General features: G+C 37.9%; 1 protein-coding gene across 5 annotated transcripts in view; it reads left to right on the top strand.

The window, feature by feature from the left end:
• The window catches only part of IDE (insulin degrading enzyme), a 111,651-nt gene that overhangs the window by 84,614 nt on the left and 6,436 nt on the right, over window positions 1–20,601 (top strand). For 4 of the 5 annotated variants that reach the window (XM_074339386.2, XM_074339387.2, XM_019739427.3 and 1 more), the window contains 10 exons: window positions 921–1,043; window positions 2,904–2,986; window positions 5,738–5,882; window positions 9,196–9,306; window positions 9,418–9,538; window positions 11,647–11,738; window positions 12,683–12,794; window positions 15,584–15,751; window positions 17,110–17,382; window positions 18,438–18,499. In XM_074339386.2, coding sequence (XP_074195487.1) covers window positions 921–1,043; window positions 2,904–2,986; window positions 5,738–5,882; window positions 9,196–9,306; window positions 9,418–9,538; window positions 11,647–11,738; window positions 12,683–12,794; window positions 15,584–15,751; window positions 17,110–17,382; window positions 18,438–18,499 — 1,290 coding nt within the window. Of the gene's footprint in view, window positions 1–920; window positions 1,044–2,903; window positions 2,987–5,737; window positions 5,883–6,389; window positions 6,535–9,195; window positions 9,307–9,417; window positions 9,539–11,646; window positions 11,739–12,682; window positions 12,795–15,583; window positions 15,752–17,109; window positions 17,383–18,437; window positions 18,500–20,601 lie in introns of all 5 variants that reach the window. The other variant, XM_019739434.3, reaches the window with a different exon arrangement.

Below are 20,601 nucleotides of genomic sequence, written 5' to 3' on the forward strand. Positions count from 1 at the left end.
CAGTGAAATTATTTGCTAAGTGTTTACTAGTTCCATTATTCAGCCATTCTGGAGACTTTAGTTGCTACTTATAAATAATATGGCCAACATCCCCACTATCCCAGTGCCAGAAGACACAAATGCAGGGACCAAAATAGAACTGCAGAAACTACAGGGCTTCTGCCTCATCATCTGCAGACCGAATTACTGAACCCAGAATTATTGGCAGTTGATGGCTTCTTTTTTCTGTTTCTTGTTTTGTTTTGTTTTTAATAGTCTTGTAAATTAGAGTTCAACAATCAATGTGACCTGTCCCACTTAGCTTCTGGCAATAGCCCATGGATCAGATCCAAACTGCAGGTTGACAGCCAGACTCACAATCCAGATTTAAGTCTCAATTTTGTCCTTAACCTTTTGCTTCAATTACTACTTCACTTGGAAGTTCACATGGTCATCTGGGAGAGGTGTGGGCCGTGTTTTAAGAAGACGTACTGAAGGGAAAGACGCCTCCTTTAGCCTATCTTTCCGGCTAGTAATTTAGTGTAGCTAAAATTTTAACTCACATGTACATGACCTATTGCTTAGCAGTTGTGGGAAATATCCCTGTACAGGTTATTCTCCATTCGTTAAAGAGCTAAAGCTAACGTGATTTTTATATGGGACCAATTAGGCTCTCAGTATTCCACAGTCTTAGATGGTTCCTTAACCTTAGCTGGTCATTTTGGAGATTTGTAAAGAAGAAAGGCAGATAGGTTTAAAACCTTGATTAATACCAGAGACTCCAGCTCAAATTTCACAAAAAGTCATCAATAGATCTTGGGAATAGTCTCTTTCCATATGATGGAAAAGAATGCTGTGTGACGTTTATCCCCTTAATAATTTGCCAGGATATTAAGCAAAGTGACTATTTTAATTGCTTGTGTTTTTCATTATTCATCCAGAAATGGCAAAATGCTGAGCTGAATGGGAAATTTAAACTTCCAATGAAGAATGAATTTATTCCTACGAATTTTGAGATTTTATCATTAGAAAAAGAAGCAGCACCATACCCTTCTCTTATTAAGGTAACTTGTTAGATTCAGTGATTTTAAATCCAGGGGACAGATCTATTACATGGAAGGGACTAGAGAGAGGATTTCTTGCATTTGGTACTGTGTTGATTTGGGGGCTCAATCTAAAGAGGTGACAGAAAAGTTGCAAAGAGAATGATACAAGAAATAGTAAAAGGCTAGAAATGTTAAAGCAAACAAGCAAAACTACTAAGCAACATAGAATCTAGGGAGTCATTTTCTTTGCAGAAAAAAAAAGACTGTAACCACAAGTCTGTTGAAAGATAGCGGCCTCCTTTTCATATTCTCTGAAGACCCAATAAGGAAGTAGGTTTTATGCTACGTCATGAAAGTTAGAGATAAGAAAGAATCTCTAAAGCCTGGAAGAGAGCATCCCCAAGGGGAGCTGTTGGATTTCCTGCCCTTAAAAACAATTCTCCTTGTGACAGAGTGGCTGTATGAAGTTAATGGAGTTATAAGCCATGTGGAAAGGGTGATTGAGAAGTGGGGTTTATTTTTCTTTTCAAAATGTTCTCTGCATGTTATTATTTTACACCTAAGGTAAATTGTGTAGAAAAATGAATAAGATAATTGCAGCACATCCTCTTTTCTAAACTCTAAAACTACCTCTTTCTAAACTCACCACCACAGACACACATCTTTCCTTTTTATTGTTTTCAAATGACCTGACATTCAATTAATTCAATGAGATAAGAATTAGTGTTTAGGAATATAAAATTTAATTTATTTCAAGCAACTACATGATTATTAATAAAACAATCATTTTTCTTTTAAAATGCCATTTTAATGAGTTATAGGTTAGGTTATTCAAAGAAAAAGCTCGTTTACCTCTTCTAAATTTTATTTGTTGTTTGTTTTAGTTTTACTTCTCAGAGTAAACTAAGGAGAACATTAAACCATTTCTATCTCTTGTCAGAGTTTCAAGTGACCATGTAAGCCTATTTTTAATATAGTATGAGTAAAGTGGAAAGTCAAGGTAGTGGCTTATTTGTTCATCCCTGGCTGTTGGTTATCCATTGCTGTGTAACAAATTACTCCAAAATTCAGCAGCTTACAGCCACAAATATTTTATCTCTCACAGTTTGAGAGGGTCAGGAATTGGGAAGTGGCTTATTTGGGTTGTTCTAGCTCAGAGTTTCTCATGAGGTTATAGTCAAACCATTGGCTGGGGCTTCAGCCATCTGCAGTTTCAACTAGAGCTAGAGGATTCTCTTCCATGTTCGGTTGTGTGGTTTTTGGCAGGCCTTAGTTCTTCACCACTTGGGCCTCTCCATAGAGTTACTTGATATGGCAGCCGGCTTCCCCTAAAATGAGTGATCTAAGAGTGACAGTGAGTGATTGAGATGGAAGCCACAGTGTCTTTTATAACCTAATCTCAGAGGTATTGTGCCATCATTCCTATCATATTTTGTTGGGCAGACAGACCAATCCTGGTTCAATGTAGGAGAGAGGACAACACAAGGGTGTGGATTCCAGCAGGCGGGGATCCTTACAGCCCACCTTGGAGGCGGCAGCCACAGCACTCTAAGGACTCCTGCATCTGCCTCCCAGGGTCCAGAAAGACAGGGAGAGGGCAGTTGGTATTGGCTTCTCCAATCTGACTCTTCCTCCACTATGTTCCTGTCTCTTTAACCCAGGGGAGATAAAAGGGTGATTTCTCTCTGCTACTGGAATCCGAGTCTTCTCTCTCCACTTTCCACCTGCTGACCCTCTGCATATACTTCAAGGCCATGAGACAGCAGCCTCTCCAGAACAAAATTCTCGACTATTGCCTTTGTTCTCCTCCTCTTGAAGGGTGATGTGGTTTTCCCATGTGCCCATATTTGCATAACCAAATTGTGTTCTCCATCACAGGATACAGCTATGAGCAAACTTTGGTTCAAACAAGATGATAAGTTTTTCTTGCCGAAGGCTTGTCTCAACTTTGAATTTTTCAGGTATGTAAGATGACTCTAGCTACAAAGCTTCTTATAAAAATCAACAATTACATTTTGAAAAGTTTTCTTTGCTTCCTTGAGGACCCATGTCTAGAAATAAAAGGTTATTTAGCCTAGACAAAGGAAGGCTGCTGCCGTTAAGGGATATTGTACAAACCAAGGTTGTTGATTCTTCCTTTCTATTGATGAGTACGCCTTGTAACTGAAATGGCTAAGTTAGCTGTTAGGAAGACCTTCCTCACCTTCAGGATTTTGGAGTCTGAGGAGGCTGTAGACTCCCCCAGAGGTTTCACTGAAGAAAAATGAGATAATTTGGTGTTTTTGGTTTTGTATTCCTAGAATTTGCCCAGAAGAAGAGGTGGTAGTTACTAAGTGGCCTGAGTCTTTTCCAGCCCCTTGGTTGTCTGAGCCCCTGGATACCGCTCTATTTCTGGGTTGCTTACAGGCAAGATACTGAGGGTTGGTTCCAGACCACTGCAGGAAAGTGAGGATCTCAATAAAACGAGTTGCCATCCTTTCGTTGGTGGAAGGTCTTGCCTTCACTTTGTAAAAAATGAAATATCTGTGAAGCACAATAAATCAAAGTGCAATAAAATGAGGGTAAGCTTGTACTTTCCCATTTGGCTTCTGTGATTTGGCTTCAGAATACCTTTTGAGAGACCATTGGATATTTTTGCATTCTCTAAACTGCCCAGCATAATCCTAAGAATTAAAAATGTTTGCTTCCCACTAATCCCTCTCTGTGTTCTGGTCTCCCTAGAGGTAAACACTGTTAGGTTTCTTACATTCTGCTAGAAATTTTCTGTGTGTGTCATCCTTTTAATTTTTTCAGGATTATATTATGCATACTTAGTTACAGTTTTTAAAACTCTGTGGTCTATATTTAAGCATTATAGCATCAGATTACAAAATACATTTTAAATTAACAAATGAGCCAGAATTTAAGCATTGTAGTTGAATCATGTTCCCTTTTAAAAGTTAGTTTAGGACCCTCTCCAATTCATCAGTGCCGCTGCTGTGGGCGCAGCACTTTAGGACACTTCTAGAATTGCATTCTGAGTTTGACCATATGCTTTGAGCTCCCAGGCTTGGCTTTCTCTGGCTTCTCACGTCCACCTAAGAGAGGTGCATAGAAAGGTTCCTGTGGGGCTGAGCACTTTCATGGGCTCTCTTTTGTTTTGATGATTTTGCTTTTATGAATTGTACCCTTAGTTTCTGAGCTGCTGTTTGCCTGAAAAAGGAAGTGTGTCGTCATGTATAATACTTTAAAAAGTTCAATGACAGAGCATTCGTTTAGATTTTCCAGAAGAAGAAATATTTGTATAGCTGTAGAGTTTTCTCTTTGATTTTAATTCTCTAAGTGGCTAAACATTTTACCCCTATTTTTGCTTCATTACCAATTTTTGATTAAAATGTTGGCTTTGCTGTCAGTACATTAGTTATACTTACTGTGCTACGGATAGAGTCAAACTTTGAATATACCGCCAACAGGCCAAGCGGGCACCTGCCTCAGGTCCTTTGCACAGGCTGTTTTCTCAGCCTGGAATGTTCTCTGCCCTATCCAGATATCCCCAGGGCTTGTTCCTTTGCTTCCTTCAGGTCTGGGCCCAGATGTCTCCTTATGAGAGAGGCCTCGATGAACCATCTTAGCAACCTTCCTGTCCCACCACCACTGCCACCCATCACTCCTACTCCCCTTAGCCTGCTTAGTTTTTCTCCACAGCACTATTACCACCTGATCTATCATATTTAAATTTATCATTTGTCTCCTCCAACTGGACTATAAACTCTGAGGTCAGGGACTTTGCCTGATGTGTTCTTTATTCCTAGTACCTAGAGCAGAGCCTAGCATTGTAGTAAGCATGTAATAGGTATTTGTTGAGTAAATAAATCTTTTCCTTCCTCTTCATAAAGGTAAGTAGTGTCATATAGTCAGATGAGTAGGTCATTTGACTTAAATCTAAATCCTAACCCTGCCACTTGCAGCCCAGTTGACTTGAGGAAAATGAGATTTCTTAATTGGGAAATGAAGATTTAAATTAGGTGATCTCTGTGGTCCTGTTTATCTTTTGTACTCTATAATTGTTTTTTGTCTCCTGTTTTTCTTTCTTACTTAAATATTTTCCTATTTTAATATTTTTTTCCTAGTTCTGGCTGCAGTTACATGGTGGAAATCATCACTTGTTTAACCCACAGTGCTCTATCTTTATTGGTTTGGGGAAACTCAGAAATAAGCTAACATTTTCACAAGTCTCAGTTTTTGCCTTTAAATTCACATAACCATAACACACACACTTCTCAATCTCACACTCTTGTCCACCAAGGGGATGGCTTGCTTAGAAGCCAAAATTGGACCCTGGTTTAGGTTTAGAAGGAGAAAGAGGACATGCCAGTGCTGTATCAGCTCTTTGAGCCATACCTCCTCCTATCAGCCTAAACGTAGGCACACATTTTGGCTGATTCCACTCCTTTCCTGCCTTGCATTTCTAACTTGTCAGTTCTGCCACACCATCTGGGGTAAGCAGCTCCTTCTCCCTGTTTATCACCACCAGCACACATGACATGCCTCAGACTCCTTTTTTAAACCTCTTATATTTTTCCGCATGGGAAGAAGAGACAGACTCAAGAATTGAAACCTTATCTTCAGGAAATTGTATTAATCAGTGTTCAGTTTCTTGATCCATCTCAAAGGCCACACATCACATTGGGAAGTAATAAATCAGCTATTTTCCTGTCAACATTTTCTTCCAGCCCATTTGCTTATGTGGACCCCTTGCACTGTAACATGGCCCATTTGTACCTTGAGCTCCTCAAAGACTCACTCAACGAGTATGCATATGCAGCAGAGCTAGCAGGCTTGAGCTATGACCTCCAAAATACCATCTATGGGATGTATGTAAGTACCCACGTCTTAGAGCCTTCCACTCATCAACATTTTTGACATTGATTTGATGGAAGCATTTTCGATTGAGGGTATGAGTTTAATTTCTTTTCTTTTTTCTTAAATCTTTATGGTTAATCATATTTTCTCATTTAATTTTTAAGTTAGCTCTTATTTTAAGTAGTCAGCAATATATCATTCATACCATGCAAATTTTCCTTGATTTCTTTTATTTATTATTTTTTTTTTAACATCCTTCATCAACTTGTCATATTTTTCTCCTCAAACAAAATTGGACCCTGATTTAGGTTTAGCTCTTAACCCATTCTCTATGTGAAGTCTTGGTCTTTGACAACAGAGAATGACCTCTTGCTGCCATTGTAAAACCTAAGGTTGGCCTGTACTATTTCCCTAGCAATTCACATCATGAGGCTGCATATCCATACTCTTCGGTCATGTTTCTTCATTACCATACCACAGCTTGAAGTGTCAAAGCATTTCTTTTGTTTTTCTTTTTGTTAGTCGCTACATTTATGCTGATCCTCTCCATTGCAACATGACATACCTGTTTATCAGGTTATTGAAGGATGATTTAAAAGAGTATACATATGCAGCACGCCTCTCAGGTTTGAGCTATGGCATTGCATCAGGAATGAATGCAATACTTGTAAGTAAAATGAAAACCAAAGAAAAGGCACCACACCATTTAAGCATTATGTTGAGCTTGGGAAAACTATTAACTTCTGCATTTTTAAACAAGAAGATTGATGGTTTTTTCCTTGCAACTTTTTAATGATTGAAGAACTCAAATTAGTATTCGCTATACTAAAGACTGATTTCGCAGAGTTTAGTGCATCTTTTGAACATGTATGTGTGCTACATTTATTTGCATGTTCCTCTGCTTGAAATGCTTAACATATAATCCTGAAAGCATGTTGGTCTTTTTATATATGTGAGTATATTAACATCTGTAAGTGAAAGATGTCAATAGTTACTGTTGGGGTGCTTGAATTTTATTTATATATGAGGGTCTGACAATTAAGTTCGCGAACTCATCCTAGAACAAGTGCTACATACCTCATGGCTGAGTATCACTATGGTCACCTTTTTTGAAGTACTCCCCTTGGGAAGCTGTGCACCGATACCAGTGCCTAGTCCACCCTTCAAAGCAATTTTGAAACTTTTTCTGGAATGGCCATCAGAGCTGTCATTGTATTACCTTTGATATCCTGAATGTCATTAAAATGTCTTCCTTTCAATGTTCCCTTTATATTTTGGTAAAGAAAGAAGTCATTGGGGGCCAGGTCAGGTGAGTAGGGAGCATGTTCCAATACAGTTATTTGTTTACTGGCTAAAAACTCCCTCACAGACAGTGCCGTGTCAGCTGGTACATTGTCGTGATGCAAGAGCCATGAATTGTTGGCAAAAAGTTCAGGGTGTCCAACTTTTTCATGCAGTCTCTTCAGCACTTCCAAATAGTAAACTGGTTAACTGTTTGTCCAGTTGGTACAAATTCATAATGAATAATCTCTCTGATATCAAAATAGGTTAACAACATTGTTTGCAACAAGTTCACGAACTTAATTGTCAGACCTCATATAAACTTCCTTTCTTTTTGCTGACGTAGCAGAAAGTTCCTGAGTTCAAATACATGTGACATTCTCATTTAATTTTTTTGTAGCATGCATCATTAACTACTTTTAAGTGTGTTTTAAAATAAGCATTATTAAGTGTACTCTAAGAAATCTAGATCCTTTCTCTTGATGCTGTTTGTGATATGTTTCCAAACTTATACCGTGTTTCCCCAAAAATAAGACCTAGCCGGAGAATCAGCTCTAATGCGTCTTTTGGAGCAAAAATTAATATAAGACCCGGTCTTATTTTACTATAATATAAGTCTGGGTCTTATCTAACATAATATAATATAAAACTGGGTCTTATATTAATTTTTGCTCCAAAAGACACATTAGAGCTGATTGTCCAGCTAGGTCTTATTTTCAGGGAAACACGGTATCTCATTTCCAAATTAACATCCCTTTTATAGCACACATTCATCTTCACTTTTCTTGAAAATGTACTGTATGTTTTAGTAACAACTAAAATCAGGGCATATGCTGTGTGCTCCTCTTTATAAATTCTAATACAAAAGGTTTCAGGGTTTTTAAATTTTATTTTGCAGTAACTTTTTTTCTTCACACAGTTAATTTTCTGGTAGCTTTTGTTTAATGTATAAGAATGTACATAACCTAACCATTCTCAAAGTCCAGGGATATTTGAAGCTCAGAGATCAAAATAAACTCCAAATAGAAAAGTAATAATCTATTATTAAGTGTTCACTATTGAGTTTTAGGGGTTTATTACCATTAATATAAATAATTTTTTTTGTTTGTGACAAAATGGGCTTTCTGCTAATTGTCAGTCTAGTTCCCACAGTATGTGATACGCTTTCCATGGCCAAGGACGTTGACTCCTACTGCTTCTTGCCTATCATTTTTCATAAGGTAGAGGCTTTCACAGGTGTTCTAGTTGCAAGATATCCTCTACTTCTGTGCATGGCACCATGTGGAAATATAATAATAGGAAATATGATAATAGGGATCCCCCACTTTTCAAAATGTTATGTTTTCAGGGACTATTAAAGTCAATTGTCCTAAGGCAAAATCCTGGTGGTATATACAGTGTGTCTTCACTATACATCCTTTTTGCCATTTTCTTTTGGAACATAAGCAGAACCCATCAAACAAGCAAGTGGTGAGACATATGGATCCTTATTGGGCAACATTGAATGAGAAAAGTGGCAAAATGCCATATACTGTAAAATTGGGGCTGCCCGATTTCTCCAAATATGTTTTTAAAAATATTTCAATATAAACAATTTGGGAACCTACCTACCCATAATTTGTAGATATCACTCCCCTGTGATTTTTACCTTCTCATTAAACCTATAAAAACTTTAATCCTGCCATTCCTTAGAAATTCTTTTTGAAGATTAAACTTAAAATATAGTCTATAATTAATTTTGATTTAATGTAAACTTGAATTTTGATGATGTGGTGTGTGCTGCCATAGTTTGTCATCAGGTGAGTTTTCTTACTGTTGATTTTGTTTAGGAAAAGCAAAATTATGCTTTTGGGTATTAGTAAATAGAGATGGTTAATATTGTCTTCCTAAGTGTTAAACTATATTTATGAGAAGTTAAATTAATTAAATTTCTTATTGAATTTTTATTTTAATACACCTGGTTTGGGGATTTTATAAATGTTTAATAAACAAGCTTACGTTGTTTCATGATATTTTTGATTTTTAATACCCTGAACTCTTTCTGTAGCTCTCGGTAAAAGGTTACAATGACAAGCAGCCAGTTTTGCTAAAGAAGATTATTGAGAAAATGGCTACCTTTGAGATTGATGAAAAAAGATTTGAAATTATCAAAGAGGCAGTAAGTTTACCAACCTTACTTTTACAGTGTATTGTTTTTGTGCTCCTAAGGTAATATAAAATGATTTTTAAGGACTTTTAAAATTAATGAGCCCGTGTCTCCCTTCACTAGTATATGCGATCTCTTAACAATTTCCGAGCTGAGCAGCCGCATCAGCACGCCATGTACTACCTCCGCCTGCTGATGACTGAAGTGGCCTGGACTAAAGATGAATTAAAAGAAGCCCTGGATGGTGAGACTCCTTTTCTACTTGCAGCCTAATGCTTTCTTTATTTTTTTCTAAAGTCATTTGAATTTTAATGATCTTTTATGACAAGTGCTTACTTGTTGTGTAACACTATGCTTTTGATGTCTTCAGTGACAAATCAAGAGCAAAGTATTGAAAACTCATTGTTTTATTGGTTGCCTCAGGCATTGGATAGACGTATAGATTATAAAATTCGTTAACTAGAACAGATACATTTTTAATCTGGCCAGTTAACATACCTTTCTTTGCAAAATGGTTATGAGTTACATCCAGTTAATAGCAAGAATTTTACCTTTAAAAAAATACCACATAATTGATTTTAAATATATTTTTTAAGAAACGGAACCTACATTCAGCATGATCAAAAAGCAGAGATATTGGAGGTTTCCCCATTTTTTAGATTCTGGGCGAGATGTTATGTAAATTTTAATCAGAATATGCTCTAATGTGTCTCATAGGCATGTAAAACCCTCCTAAAATGTATTTTATAAAGTCAGCACTTTCTTAGTTGAAATTATCTACTCTAATAAATAATCATTCTGTTTTGATATGTATACTCATAAAAAATCCAGTAATACCAACATGGCTTAATCTGGAGACAACTCAATGTGAGAAGCTGGCTCCCTCATGACTCTAAGTCAGTTAGCTATCCAGGTGCCTTGGTAACAAGAACCTTAGACTTCAGTGTGATCCAACAGTCTTTACCGATTGCCCGACATGCACCAGGCCCTGGACTCCAGGTGCTTGAGATTAAAAAAACAAACGATCATTTAGGTGGGTTTCTTTGATAAGGGAGCTCCAGTCTAGTGCCATAGCATAAGTGTAAACAGATCATTTTAGTAAACACAAAGAGAGTAAGTGTTGTGGTACAGGTCTGCCCAGAATGACAGGGTATCGGGGCTCCTAAGGCAGTGCAATGGAGAGGAATGAGTATGCCCTTTGGAATTAGTCCAACCAAGGGTCAAATGCCCACTCTGTAACTTACTGGCTTGATGATTTGGGACAAGAAACTTAAGTTTTCCAAACTTCCGTTTTCTCACCTTTAAAATGTGGATAATAGTACACGCTTTACAGTTTTATAACATCTATCAGGTGCTTGACCCATAGTAAACACTTGTTAATTCCCTTCCCGTATCTCTCTTTAAATTTCAACCACTAGTTTTAGCATCAATTGTAACAATTATTAGGATGGTGTCCTAATGGGAAAGGGACAGTTCTTCCTTATTGAAGAATTAAGTCAATACATGTAAAAGGAAAGTGGGGAACAGAAAACCCACTGTTGGGATGCCATAATAATAATTGATACAGGCAGTATATACCATTGGATGCTAAAATTAGTGGGTAAAAATTAAGAGAAAACAGGATATTTGTATAGTTTCAAAACATTTCCCACCCAAATAAGTATTTATTAGTTACAGTGGGAAAAGTGTTGATGAGCAGGTGGCTTTTCCTAATTGCTTGTTGAGCATTCGTGAGCTAATAACAACCAAAAGAATAAAATAGCGCACGTCCAGTAAAGACGTCTGCCAGACACCACCTTAACCAAGTGATCAATGTTAACATCGCCGGTACTACAACATATCCACATCATGTGCCCCTGATGTGATGCTCTGAGAAAGGCACATTTCCTCTGTGGTATTCTTCTAGTAATACATAAGCTCAGCTTACTCATGAGAAAACATTAGACAAACCCAAAAAAAAGGCATTCTATAAAATAACTGAAAGTACTCTTAAAAAATCTTAAGGTCATGAAAGACAAGGAAAGACCAAAGAACTGTCACAGATTGGAGGAAACTAAGGACACATGACAACTAAATACAAGGTGGGATTGTGGATTAGGTCCTAGAACAGAAAAGAGATGTTAATGGAGTCCAAATAAAGTCTATTTTAGTTAATAGTATTGTACCAGTGTTAAGTGCTTATTTTTGATCATTGTACTATGGTTATGAAAGATGTTAACATTAGGGAAAACTGGTTGGAGGGTATACAGGAACTCTGTACTATTTTAGAACTCCAAACTCTTCTCAAATTATCTCAAAGTTTTTTTTAAAAAGCTCATATGTAGAGCTCACTATTTCTTAACTCCTTTACAGATGTCACCCTTCCTCGCCTTAAGGCCTTCATACCTCAGCTCCTGTCACGGCTGCATATTGAAGCTCTTCTCCATGGAAACATAACAAAGCAGGTGGGTGGGTGAGGCCTTAGCAATGTTTAATGGACCAATGCAAGAGATTTTTTACCCTAGTCTGTCTTAGACAATTAACTACCACAGTATGTTTATAAGCACGTTAGTGTTTTAGTGTTCACTCAATCTTCTCTACTCTATGGAGGAAGGTGGAGGGAGGCACAGGGGAAGTAGAATGATGGTGGTGAACTATGGACCCACTTTAGTGCGGCCGCCTCTGTTGTTGCCTGTCTCGTGCAGTCATAGGAGGAAGTTGAGATCGCTTTCCCAACTGTGTATAGGACAGCAGGACTATAAGAAAGAGCACATGGTATGGGATCAGACAACCTGGGTTCAAATCCTAACAGTGCCACATACTAGATATGTAATCGTCTGAAAAGTTCTTAACCTCTCTGAGCTCAGTTTCCCTATTTGTAAAATTAGTGTTATTAGGATTAAACGAAATAGCAAAGGCCAAATGTATAGCACTCCAGAATTCCCACTGCGGTCTGTCTCAAGAGCCCACACTCTTTACCACTCTGCTATGCTGCCTCCAAAACAATATGCCCAAAGTCAGATGCTAATAAGTGTGGCAGAGACAGGATTCTCAGCAAGATCAGTTTTACTCAAAATAAAGGCTTATGCTCACTTCCTTTTCTTTGCTGTAACTCCAGGTGTCACTCACTTGGGACCAACTTTCCATGACCAGGACATCTCCAGCTTTAGCAGTGCCTTTTTTCCAGCGTCAAGATTGTCTGGGTCTCTGTGTCTCTTCACTACCATATTGACTATACTGCAAATTGACAAATTCAATTTTCATCCATTTTTTATGATAAGCTAGGCTGGTTTATTTCACAGGCATGTTTTCATATTGTATGGGCTGTCATTCAATATACTGTTTTTATTTTCACAGACAAGATACATTTGTGTTTTTGTAATATACTGTGACCTGTGATTTTCCCCAGGCTGCATTAGGAATTATGCAGATGGTTGAAGACACTCTTATTGAACATGCTCATACGAAACCTCTCCTTCCAAGTCAGCTGGTTCGGTATAGAGAAGTTCAGCTCCCTGACAGTAAGTTGAAATCCTATAACTTTGGTAATGGAGTACTTGAACATGATATTGTGTGTGATTACAGGTAGGTTGAGTTCACTTGGATGATAATATATAGTTTTATGGTAAAGATCTCCTGGGATCCTCTACTATTTATTGAAGTATAGTTAAAGACATTTCTCAGAAAATTCTCTGTAGGAGGGCCATAGAGGTGAAATTGGAGGCAGGCAATTATTTTGAAGACAGTGATACTGGAATTGACTAGTAATTGAGTATAGAAGAGTTAGGAAATAAAAACATCACAAAGCTAAAGAAATGCTGATTGTTAATCATGAAATACAATTTATTTATAAAACATGAAAACTAGAATCATAATATCTAATTGGAAGCCCATAGACATCTTTGGCAAAAATAGTTTAGGAAAGCCACAGGTGCAGATAACACAATGTATTCATTACATGCATATTTTATGAGGAATTAACATAAAATGGATAATAAACATATTAGAGGATGCAATGTTGGATTACTTTTGCATTAAAAATGGTTTCTGTTGATATAAAAACTCATTAAGCATTATTTTCCATATTGTTCAAAATTATCTAGTGGAAAGTATATTAGACCAGGGATGAGAAGCATTGATTTTTTCTTTTTTGGGGGGCCAAACTTGATTGTTGGCTGTTTTCCATGCACTCATGGTCTGTGCTTTTTTCTCCAGCTGTTTTTATCCTCCTGAAAATAATGCTCCATCCTATCCCCTGACCCCCCACCCGTTTCCTCATGCACCTATGTCTACACCTTATTCATCTTTCCAGGCCCATCTTATAAGCCACCTATTCCACTAAACTTTTTCTAAAACTCCCAGCTATCACTTTCTCTTCTGACCTCCCAGCACAGGTTTTCTGAACCTTTACATACTTATATAAGCCACTTAGTACTTTTTCTCTTGAGTTGGGATTGAAGTGCATCTCCGTATCTCTTATTAGCTTTACATTTCTTAACACCAGGCTGTGAGTCTAGCTCACTTGAGTAGCTACTAAAGCAACTCAAGCATGGTATTATCTCAGGATATCACTGTTGAATGCACAGAGATACCTTGAGCACAGCTCTGCTGTTCTGCATGACCAGTCATCACAGACCTGCTAATGGTTCCTTTCAGACTTCTGCTAGTTTGTTCCTCAGTCACTGCAATGTGGCTGGGAGGAAGCGTCTGCCATTCAAAAGCCAGTGAGGCCAGTCTAGAAACAAAATTTCAAAGTGAAATCTATCTTTTTCACCTCTTTTTACTATACTTCCTGCCTTCTCTCCTCTCCTAGGACCCTATCTTTTCTATCTCTCAAATTGCCCATGCTCAAAAATAACTCCATTCACATCTCATTCTCAAAATGCTAGTTGTTAGGAAATCATTCTAATTTAGTCAACTGAGCAGGTTTGAAAGTCTTAAATACCGTGTTTCCCCGAAAATAAGATCTAACCGGAAAATAAGCCCTAGCATGATATTTCAGGATGCTCGTAATATAAAATAAGCTCTACCGTATTTCTCCGAAAAGAAGACCAGGTCTTATATTAATTTTTGCTCCAAAAGACGCATCAGGGCTTATTTTATATTACAAGAATCCTGAAAAATCATGCTACGGCTTATTTTCTGGTTAGGTCTTATTTTTGGGGAAACACGGTAGTACTTCACTTAACTCTCCCTGGAACAATATTTACAGTTTAAAAAGAAAAGCTTCAGGCATTATGAAGGAGGAGACATTTGGAGATTTGTATGTTGGACTTGCAGCCTGGGTTCCCTGACCTTTTCTGATAGGAGGGAACTTAGTGCTGCCAATGTACGATCAGAAAGTTTGACTTTTAGTCAGACTTGGACCTGGTCAGAAAAGTGAAATTGATGAAATACAATTCCAGGCTCCGCTGTCTCCCTTTTCTGTTGATGTCTAAATTAGCATCTATAAGAGTGAGCAGGCATATCATTACTACTATTTCTGAGAAATGTTCAATTCATAAGTCTTATACAGTACTAAAACTAAACACTATATATTTGCTTAGTCAAATTTATCGCTCATGAAGTAGTCATCAGATCATAAAGCATGATCATCGTACTCATAACTTTGATGAAATATTTGATCCGCATATCTGAGTCTTCGCTGTCTACCATCTGACTTTGTGTCCTTGGACAAGTCACCCTACTTCTCAGGATCTTAATTTCCTCATCCCTAAAGTGAGATGTTAGTCTGAGTTATCTCTAAGCATTCTACACATTTGTGTAAATTTGTGAAATGACCTTTAGTGTGAGTGTTAGTAAACAATATTGCCAATAGACTGTTAAATAGAAATACAAAATAATAAAGGCACAACTAGTAATTAAAAAAAAATTGTTATATATGGTTATTAAAACATAGGTGGTATTTCTACTGAGGTTCTTATGTGTATTAGCTAGTTCTAATCTAGTACATGCACTACATTGCACATTTTATTAACTATGGATCTCATTTAGCATTAATACTTAGTCATAAAATGGGTATTTTATAAGTTCCTTGCCCTTTAAATTCAATGAGTGTTTATCGAGGGCCTACCAATTGTAGTATATGTGCTTCCGAAGTGAGCACGCGAGTGCCTGCCAAATGCATATCACTGGTATAGGATTCTCTTAGGTAAGTTGAGTTTCACACTGTTAATAAATGAATTGCAGTTTGGAAGTACCAATAAACACCAACCACATTGAACAACTTTAAAAAGCCAAACAAAACATTAACTTTATGAAAACTTAAATAAGTGTTTGAACGTGTTGCTCTCTTTTTGAAACTTCTTAGGAGGATGGTTCGTTTACCAGCAGAGGAATGAAGTTCACAATAACTGTGGCATCGAGATATACTACCAAACGGACATGCAGAGCACCTCGGAGAACATGTTTCTGGAGCTCTTCTGTCAGATCATCTCTGAGCCTTGCTTCAACACCCTGCGCACCAAGGAACAGCTGGGTGAGAGAGAAGTGGGCCATAGCAGGGTACCATAGACCTTGAGGAACAGCCATTGTTCTCAGAGGACATTCTCCACACATAATAGTCTGCTAGCATGTGGCTTCAGGCGTGCTCTATTCAGAAAGACTTATGAAAAACTTGTTTGTGAGGAATCCCCTTCTAAAAGATAAGCAAGTAATATTTTATGGACAGTAAAGTAATTCTTAAGGAGGTGACACTCTGTTTACATTATATACATGTGAATAAAGAGGACATGTTGGGTAGAGGGGAGAGGATGCTAAGGCAGGATGTTATGAGTGGCAAGGTGGGAAGCAAGCCATCAGAGGAGTTTATATGCACTAAACTTTGGATTCCCTGAGGGAACAGGTATTTTCTCTCATTCATCTTTGTATCCCAAGCCTAAGGCACATAGAAGGTGCTCAGTAGGTATTGAGGAAATGTTTCAGGCAGAGTATTAGGCACTGTTAAAAGTCTTGGAGATCCTAGCGGGTTTGATCAGTGAGAAAAGAAAGAAGCTCAAGTATGACTGGAAGAGCCAGTGAAAAAGGGTTTGGGTGAGTGTCTCCAAGTGCCAAGTGTTAAACAACCACCATGCTAGATGCTGGACAGTGAAAATAGGTAAGTTATGGATGGCCTTTCCCTTTGAGGAGCTCATAGTCTAATCAGGAAGGCAGACCTGTAAAGGAACAACAGTAATTATTGTACAGTGTGATAAATGCTACTAAGAGTGTTTAAACTCTAAAGGCTATGCTGAAGATAGTTTCTGGGTTCAGAAGTGGAACCCAGAGACACCACAGCGGTCAGAGGGGTGGTTCAGGGGAGGGCAGCTGAAGGAGGTAGGGCATGAGCTTACAAGATGACAATGGAAGTATGACCTCAATTACTTGGTCTCTAAAGATTTACAGTCTGAACAGAGTTGGTCCAGGAATGGATTCTCTAACAAGAAATGCAATATAGAAGCAAATTCACGTAAGGAACTTGAATGTGAAAGGAAACAGTTCTAGGACAATGGTTACAGGATGAAAATGAGTTCAGCGTTTCATGGGAATGGGAATAACTAACATAGATTGAAGGGGATTAGCTGGCAGATAACGAGGAGTTATGCGATATTGAGTTTGAATGATGAGTAGGGTTGTTTTTTGTTTTACTTTTTTAAGAAGAGGTATCTCCAACTTCCTAACTATTCTGCTGTGTCCGTAGGAACTGAGGATATCTTAATTGCTCATATTTCTTCAAAGGTTAATAATGTAAAACCCTAAAGTAGATTTTATTTGCTCTGACAGCATGCTTTTTGAAAGATTTAAAGTGACCCGAGTCTCAAATGCCAAGGTCCTGACTGGCTGGTGTTTGTGTTCCAGGCTATATCGTCTTCAGCGGGCCACGTCGAGCCAATGGCATACAGGGCTTACGATTCATCATCCAGTCAGAAAAGCCTCCTCACTACTTAGAAAGCAGAGTGGAAGCTTTCTTAATCGCCATGGAAAAGTCCATAGAGGACATGACAGAAGAGGCCTTCCAAAAACACATTCAAGCATTAGCGATTCGTCGACTAGACAAACCAAAGAAACTCTCTGCAGAGTGTGCTAAATACTGGGGGGAAATCATCTCCCAGCAATACAATTTTGACAGAGGTAAGGCAAAATTAAGGCCTCAACGTTCATGGCATCTAAGTGTAATATTAGAGGACACTGAGGCCATTCTATAAAATGGTATTCGTTTTGTAGATGACGTTTTGTAGATTTGGGAGTGGGGGTGAGGGTACAGCATTTCTACAGAACCGTGATTTAACATAACAATTTCCTAAAAAAGAAACTTCATCTTTTTTTCTTCTCTCAAGCTAGAGCTGGATCTATATAATAATGCACTAATAATCTAATTTCATTTTTGTGTTCAGTCACTGTGCCCCTGCGGCTCTGAGCGTGGATATGTAGATATCGAGTTCCCGTAACACACACCAAAAAAAGAGAGAGAGAGAGAGAGAAAGAAAGAAAAAGAAAAATTTGCAGTTTGAACTCAGTTGAGGCAGGTGCTACTCTGGAGGCACAGGGGTTCAGACATTTGCCTGTAGGGATCTCCAGAAATTTGTCCGTGCTTTTAGAAATGGGCATGCTCCCCAGAGTCTCTTGCCTGTCGGCTTCCTTTCACCTTTTCTTTTAGAGCAGAGATTCACAGTGGGTGTGCTAAGCTACACTAGAAGTCAGAAGAGTTGGGTTGTGTTCTCATTCTAACACCAAGAAGCTATGATCTTGGCCGACTCACCTTTTTTGGGGCCTCTGTTTCCTTACCTGTAATTTTTCTAGCAATTGTATTCACTATAAATATAATACCTACCACTTACTGAGCATTTCTCATGTGCCCTAGCAATGTGTTATTGTCATTTATCATTTTTCTTAGTCCTCAGTAAAGCCCCATTAAGTCATTTTTATCCCCAATTTCCAGAGAGGAAACTGAGGCTCAGAAAAGTGAAAGTGACTAGCCCAAGATCCAACAGCTCATAAGTAGAGAGCCAGAATATCCTCTTAACTTTTTACTTGAAATTTATTTCCTCACTACTTGCAGGAGCAGATGATCACTTAAAAATATGGATACTTAGAAGTGTTGAAGTGAAGTATATTGTCATTTAGTGTAGTATCTGGGCTACTTAAAATGGGACTCTTAGTAAATTACTGTTTGATTACTTTTTCAGATAATACAGAAGTTGCGTATTTAAAGACACTTACCAAGGAAGATATCATAAAATTCTACAAGGTAAATTCAATTCATGTATTTTGATTTTGACTGATAAGGAAATATGGTATGTACTGTGTTGTATGTTGCTACTTTGAATCCTTTTGGGCAGGATTTATGAAGGCGTTTTTATGGATTTAAGTATTTTTGACACATACTACTGTTAGCAGAAAGGGACAATTCATATTGTACCCAGTACTGTTTCCTTCTCCCTCCGGACCAGGGACCGTGATGGCCCTTCCTGGCTTCCAGATGCATCTCTTTAGCTACCCTTTTGTCTCTTCTCTCTGTTCCCATCCCAGCCCACAAAGAACATTGCTGAGCTTGTTTGATGGGAGGGAAGAACAAAGAAAACAAATAGAACATGAAAATTAGATTATTCTCCAATCTCTGACAACTATAAATTATATTCAACCATTTCGGTGCTACTGTGGCTGCTTCTTTACATTAATGATGATGACTCACCTTTGGACTTTGTTCAGGTGTCTTATGATCTTATGAGTTGTCAATGCCTGTGCCCACTGAGAAAGTTTCTTAGGAGAAAAAAGAAACACCACCATTCAAGTTTTCCCAGTACAGCTTTAAGAGGGTTGTACCATCTAAATTTTCCCCACCTGTAACAAAATTCTAAGGGTAGTGAAAATTTTGTTAAGTGGGTATATAATGTGTAATAAGGATGCTAAGTGCAGAAATTAAAATGTAAGCTGCAAGAAAGTTGTGCTTAGAGTCTTCCATATATTCTTTGTAATATATTGGGGCCTCTAATTTGCGTAAAATATTGTCTATTTTGCAGGATAAGGAGCAAAAGTATCCTCTGTAATTACCATAGTGCCTTAGAATTATATCCTAGCTAGGGTTCTAGCCACGTCTCCTGGTTCATATCTGATTTATTAGGTGCCAATTGTTTGATCAGGGACTCACTCCCACCTGTGCTGACATCACTTTGGGAGGGAAATCATCTACTTTACCGTGGCGTTTTCCAGGGGTATATTGTAACCGACAACACAAGAGTCAGTACTTGCAGTTCTCATCAGAATGATTTTGTGAAATTACTTGTACAGTGAAGACTAACCACATTTTTCTCCTGTATTGGAGTTTCTAATGCCCACTTAATTCACCACTGTTGGTGCTGTGGGGAGAGTGAGAAAAAGGAAATGTCCTGACCCGAGGGAGCTGATAATTTCCTAGAGGAAAATGGTGATCTTGCACTGTCTACAAGTTACTTATACTTCTTTCACCCAAATCCTCTGAAAAACTACAAGGCTGTTGTTCTCCATATGTGCAAACAAGTATAATATAGCCCGTAACACCTTAGCAATAAGAAAAGGAAGACACAACTATTTTAGTTTCAAAATTTGATAGTAAAAGCCAGTATTTGGAATGTACCTTTTTTTTAGCAATGAGGTTTGAGCTGTGTTGGCTGTGGAAATGGCTGGGCAAGTTATTTCCGTTACTTCACAGATCCCTTTGCATTGTGTAAAGGAAGACAAGTGTCTCATCTAAACTACTCTTGCTCTTTTGCAATAATAGTCTTTAAAATATACATATATTTTGGTAAGAGAGGTGCTATGCGTATGTAGGGGCAATGGATGGATGGGAAATCTCTGTACCTTTCACTCATTTTTGTTGTGAACCCGAAACTGCTATAAAAAATTACACACACACACACACACCCCATGCCAAAAAAATGTATACACATTTTAAGAAAGGAAAATAACTGTATTAAAATTGTAATACTTGTTGGAAGTAAAATCGATCATTCCCAAAACCATCTTTTGTGTGAACGTCATGCTACACATCGCTACCGTAATTCAATTCAACTTTGAAAAGTAATACATAGATAACATCTCTTAAAATGTGTATACAGTTTTTCGGCACCACCCCTAGGTATGTATGTATGTGTAAAAATACATACCTAATTTGTTAATAAAATGTATATAAAACAAAATTGTGATCTGAAATATAATCCCAGGTAGTCGTGTAAATGAGGAGAGAGCTACCGTAGGACTCTGAGGGACCACATTAGGTGTAGGAGCAATGCTGAGGACACATGTCCACTGCCAGGCTGTTCAGTTGTCTAGAGAGCCCTGCTTAGAGTGCAGACCTCACTCAGTGATCTCAAC

This window comes from Rhinolophus sinicus, chromosome 15, assembly GCF_057876585.1.
Source record: "Rhinolophus sinicus isolate RSI-liver-muscle chromosome 15, RSI-T2T, whole genome shotgun sequence".
NCBI lineage: Eukaryota > Metazoa > Chordata > Mammalia > Chiroptera > Rhinolophidae > Rhinolophus > Rhinolophus sinicus.